Source organism: Coregonus lavaretus, assembly GCF_964263955.1.
Source record: "Coregonus lavaretus genome assembly, chromosome: 30".
Classification (NCBI taxonomy): Eukaryota; Metazoa; Chordata; class Actinopteri; order Salmoniformes; family Salmonidae; genus Coregonus; species Coregonus lavaretus.
Genome location: NC_140017.1, coordinates 7,738,896 through 7,744,895, shown reverse-complemented (window position 1 = coordinate 7,744,895; position 6,000 = coordinate 7,738,896). Strand labels below are relative to the sequence as shown.

Sequence of the window (6,000 nt, the reverse complement as noted above, 5' to 3'; positions counted from 1 at the left end):
TTTTGAGGTACTATTAGCACTGTTTTTGCCATCCAGCTGTTCCTATTGCAAGAGGATAGTGATGACCACAGCAGTGGTTTTTATACTTTTCCTCGTTAAATAAGATTTGGTTCATGTGATCACCGAATCAGTACCTAATTCAGTAGAATGAGGTGTGCCTGTGTTGGAATTCAACAGACACTGGAATGGAATGGCTGTCATATATGTAGAGATGCTGATTTAAGAAATATTTGCAGTGGTCTCTTAATTTTTTCCCGAGCTGTATATATAATATATATATATATATATATACATACACACAAGTTCACAGACATTCATACAGACTTATTCACCGACAGCCGCTAACGTTCTCTACAGACTCTCAAGCTATCTCTAAAACATTTCCCTTCACTGAGAGAGTAGTGAAAGGTCACAGAGGTAGGCCAACTAAGAGATGATTGTGGACTACAGGAAAAAGAAGAGGACCGAGCATGCCCCCATTCTCATCGATGGGGCTGTAGTGGAGCAGGTTGAGATCTTCAAGTTCCTTTGTGTCCACATCACCAACAAACTAACATGGTCCAATCACACTGCTACTCTCTGTTTATTATCTATGCACAGTCACTTTAATAACTCTACCTACTTATACATATTACCTCAATTACCTCCACTAACCCTTGACTAACTGGTGCCCCCCCACATTGACTTGGTACCAGTACCCCCTGTATATAGCCTCGCTATTGTTATTTTTACTGCTGCTCATTAATTATTTGTTACTTTTATTTCGTATTATTTTATATTGTATTTTAGTGTGATTTTTTTGTGGTATTCTTTCTTAACTGCATTGTTGGTTAAGGGCTTGTAAGTAAGCATTTCACTGTAAGGTCTACACCTGTTGTATTCGGCGCATGTGACAAATAACATTTGATTTGATTGAACCTTTCTTGTCGGGCGTGCGCTCCATCTCCAAGGAGATGGTCTTCTCCGCAGAGCAGGTGGCGTGTGTGTGCGAGGTCCTTCTGCAGAGCGGACGCATGGAGCGCTTGACTGGCTTCATCCGCACTCTTCCTTAGACCACTGCGGCACTCTTGCCTGGGGGGTCTGGAGAGCGGCCGGAAGGCAAGGGCTGCGGTGGCCTTCCATCTGGGGCGCTTCTCCGACCTCTACGCCCTCCTGGAGGGCTTCCTCTTCTCCAATCGCAGCCACCCACTGCTACAGCAGCTCTAGCTGAGGGCACACTACCTGGAGGCCGAGTGCCAGAGAGGGCGCCCCCTTGGGATTGTGGGGAAGTACCGTGTACGCCGTAAGTTTCCCCTGCCAAGAACCATCTGGGATGGAGAGGAGACCAGCTACTGCTTCAAGGTACAGTGAATAAACCTACTAGGTTTCTTTGAGTTAATATTACTGTTATATTTAATATTATACTGCCTCAGAACATTTTTGCTTCTGTAAAACAAAATGTCCCTAGGGCCCTAGGTCTTGGTCCATAATTAAGCTGTCTATAATGTATTAGGTGTTGCATCTGAGTTTAGACTAGACAAAAAAGATGAGGGGAGGAAGGCCCTTGTGGAGTCAAGATGGTGTATGTCAAGACAAAAGGGACTTTCTACCTGGAACTCAAGTCTGAAGTGTCTTACTCTGTCTGCTTCAAATGCACTGAACACCTGAAAGCAATATGATGGATGTAAACTCCCTCATATCAGTGCAGATGAAGGACAGGAAATGAGGAGCAGAGGTCTCTTACTGCTACCATTAACTTTAAATCATGAACCTACTTGTTTCATAAATCTGAAGTTAATGTTGCTCTTCACAGGAGAAATCCCGGAGTGTGCTGCGGGAGTGTTATTACCGTAAACCCTACCCTTCACCACGTGAGAAACAAGCGCTTGCGGCCGCCACCGGTCTCTCCACCACCCAGGTGAGCAACTGGTTCAAGAACAGACGGCAACGGGAGCGAGCAGCTCACGGTACTACCGAGTGAGTCTTCACTTTCTCTGATCTCCCTCTTATATGTTTCATGAGAAGATTTTCATCCCTCCTTTAATTTCTAATGTTTGTCTGGCAGTCAATCCTGTTTTTGCTTTAGGACTGCACTATATCTCATTTTGCTAACAGCTTTGCAATGGACTACCACTGCCCTCTTCTGGCACAACCAGGGAACTGACATGTGCTCTCTCCTCTCATGGAACAGGAAGGTTCAGCATACCCAGAGGCCTACCCCTCTTCTGACAATGACCTTTCACCTCCAGGCAGCCCCAGTCCCCTCTTCTCCTGCCCCCAACCCCCACATCTGAGCCATGTGGGTGGGGGACAACTCTGAATCTCTCCACTACCTGAGACATCATGTATAGTATGTTCACTTCATAGGCAATAATATTCAGTTGTCTAGAAATGTATGTGAGAATATTCAATCTTTTTAGTAACTTAGATTCGTGACACCCTGTACCAAAACTTGTATGTTAAGTGTTAAATAATCTCAAAAGACAAAAGCAAAAAAATAAATGCAGTTTAATAGAAAACAGAAATGTGTCACCAGACCTAATCATGACATTTGTGAGTAAAACAATGTGTTTTAAAAAATGTGCTCCCATATCATTTACGTTTACGTCATTTAGCAGACGCTCTTACCCAGAGCGACTTACAAATTGGTGCATTCAACTTATATCATGCTTACTGAACAAGATCCAGGTTGCGGCTGAGAGAAACCACGGCCAAATGTTAGTGCAGCCAGGACAAGCACACAGCCTCTCCCAGTGTAGTCTCCTGTCTGTATGTCCCATAGGGACGGCTCTGAGATGATTCCTATTGACTGAGTTTAAACATCATCCAGTGTGTGCACATGGATTCACATCATATTCTCTCCACTGAACCAATAAAGCTGCCTGCCTGCCGCAGAGGCAATCTGGCCTATTAGATTCTACCTGACATTGTGTTAAGATAATTTCTATCTCTAATTCAACCCTAAGCTTGAATCATTACCAGAGGTTGTAAGGCTCTGGTTTTAATCATAAATGATTCAAGGTCCACAACCAACAAGGATTATCTGTATCTTTATTCATGGAGAGCTCTGGCGCCAAAACCCATACACTCCTGTTTTATACCTCGACACACAAAGGCACCCTGCTCCGCCCACCTCTAGGAGGCCCCCTGTAACCCGTTTTCTCAGTCCCCTTCACCCTGGAATGTTTAGTCCCGCCCCCCTCTGTTAGTAGGTTGACAATACATTATAATTCTAACACAGTTCACACATTTATACTGTATTTGGGGTGAAATCCTTTAGTCATTATTCTTAAAATACAAATTAATCTAACAATCCACCCCTTTGACTAAATATCTTCACCTTCAGGATAAATGTATTTTACAAGCATGATTAATCTCAGAGATCACGTCAGAACTAATAAACATTTCATCCAATTGCGGTCTTTCAGGGTCCAAATCCTCGTCATCCACCAAGCCTGGAGGATTGTTTTTTTTTCACATTCCCCTGGTCAGCTCAGTCAAAACTGTTCGCTGCTCTGGCACCCCAATGGTGGAACAAGCTCCCTCACGACGCCAGGACAGCGGAGTCACTCACCACCTTCCGGAGACATTTGAAACCCCACCTCTTTAAGGATTACCTGGGATAGGATAAAGTAATCCTTCTACCCCCCCCCCCCCCAAAAAAATTGTAAAGTGGTTATCCCACTGGCTATAGGGTGAACGCACCAATTGGTGAGTCGTTCTGGATAAGAGCGTCTGCTAAATGACGTAAATGTGCCCTTGAGCAAGGCACTTAACCCTAATTGCTCCTGTAAGTCGCTCTGGATAAGAGCGTCTGCTAAATGACTAAAATGTAATGTAAATGTATGTCAGAGTCCGGAGTCAGTCCATCTCTCATCATTGTTCAGATACTGCACCTCACCAACGCCTGATTCACCAATCCTCAGACACAGGGAACAAGACAACAACCACATAATACAAGAATACCCATACAAACACTGACCGCTTCCAAGACAGTGGCCGCCATGGTTTTCCATTTACCAAATATTTCCTCAAACCACCCTATCCACGATATACTAACCTCTGAGCTCTCAGCTCACTCTTCACTTAGTGCAGTTAATTCTGTAAGAGCTCTGGTGACTGTCCCATCCAGTGTGGTGTTGTTAGGGATAAATGTGCAACAATGGCTTATCATTCTATAGACACCGGCCCTTTCTGCCTGATCTAGAACCAACCTCTACTAAGTTATGAGCGGGATGGCGGATAATCGCTCTGAGATCCCCTTTACTGCATCTCTAGTCTGGTCAATGAATCGTTGTTGGTTGTAATATATATAATTTATCCAATCCATATTTTTGTTTATTGTCACCCACCAGAAAAATGTTGTAGTAAAACCCTCCCATATTTGATTCATAGCTTTGTATTCGTCTGGAACACCCCTGGGGATGCCTATACCATCTATCCAAATTGGGCTACTTCCTTCCTGACCTATATTTCTCCTCCTCCTGATTATTCTTCCTGTCACTGGTCTTTGATGACTAATTCTTACAGGTTTGGACCAACAATACTGGTGCACAAGTACCCACCCATCCTTCTGGTAATGTCTGTTGAATGCTCCCTTTGTTAGTACATGCCCACCACACATCAGTCAGAGGGATAGTACGGTTCCTAATTTTTCCCCTCCCTTCCTTATCTAAATCAGTCACATTAATTATCTCCTTACAGCCATCAAAATCACCCAATTTACGGGTGCCATTTCTATGTCTGTAACACTGGTATTCGCCAGGAGTTAAAGTGAATCTAGGTGGGCTGGCCGAGTATGTCAATTTTGCCAGCCCAATCCCTGTGCAATGTGGCTCTTTTTGATTGGACCCCAGGTCTAATACACAGGGAAACATTGCCTTTGGCATTGGGGCGGTCAACATTGTCGGTCGCCCAATGGAGCATGCATAACAATTGGTCTCCCCCAAGGCCCTAGCGGTGTACTTCATCCACTTTAACCAGAGATTCTCATCAGGGACCCCCTCCACTTCCCCTTGGTTCCATTCTTGGAGGAGAAAATCTTTCATAGTGGACGGGTTAGTCGAATTGACTCCGTCATCCCTTGACTGATCTACTCTGTCTATTGCTATTAATGACAGTACCTGTGCCCTCCATATCTTTTGACTCCATCAAATGTAATCTTAGACAAGTATCCCATCCGTATTCGTCCGCGCAAGCCCAGTAAGTTATTTTCATGTCCTTTTAGTGACCTTTACTATTGTTACTACCATCTCTGTGGGGATGTCGTTATACCTTCTTATCCTCCATCTGGACGTCCAGCCCCCCCCCCCGTCTCATCTCTCCGTCCCCCAGTATCTCTAAATACCTGAGCCCAGGAACAATCTGCAGAGGGAGCTGAACATAAATACAATGGGATCTTATAATCCCACGTTGCTTGCTTATCCGTCCTGATAAGATCCCTAATCCTAATTTTGAATCTTACTCCCCACCCTTCTCTGACTCCTATTTTGTAGATCACTCGTCCTTGACGGTCAGTATGTCGGGTCGCTTCCCTTTTATTTCTTAATAATGGTAAGGCCATAGCGTAATTGGTGCGAGGTGGTGGTGGATCTTGACATACTACGACTATTGCCGAGACTATGATGCAGCTCAGGGTCCCCCATATTCCCAAAAACCGCCAACATTCTCCTGCCTTTAGTCCTTCTGCTTGGTACCACCCCATACTCACACCCTAAGAACACACTACAGTGATGATAGGTCGGGGTAGGAGATCTTCGTTGACAGAGGTGATCCCCGGACCCTATTGGTCTAGTTCTGCTCTCCAACTCTGTGTGTGCTAAGTGGTGCTTGTATGTGGTCTTACCTCTTGCAGTGGGTAACATGGACCCAGGTTCCTTTCTCTGCTATTCTAATGGCCAAGGCGGTGACCAATATAACCTGATAGGGCCCTTCCCAACAGGCCTGCTTCCAGTTTTCCTTCTAGTGACTGGATGCTCACCAGTCACCTGGTTAGATAGTGTGGGTCACCTTCTCCTTTAG

General features: G+C 44.8%; 1 protein-coding gene across 1 annotated transcript; it reads left to right on the top strand.

The window, feature by feature from the left end:
* Positions 1–953: 953 nt before the first annotated feature.
* On the top strand, positions 954–2,316 carry six9 (SIX homeobox 9; the record flags this gene model as incomplete). The annotated part of the gene is given in 7 exon segments (XM_084148112.1): positions 954–1,049; positions 1,054–1,203; positions 1,207–1,341; positions 1,793–1,956; positions 2,136–2,142; positions 2,144–2,264; positions 2,267–2,316. Coding segments are annotated over 7 exon segments (723 nt in total).
* Positions 2,317–6,000: the final 3,684 nt, after the last annotated feature.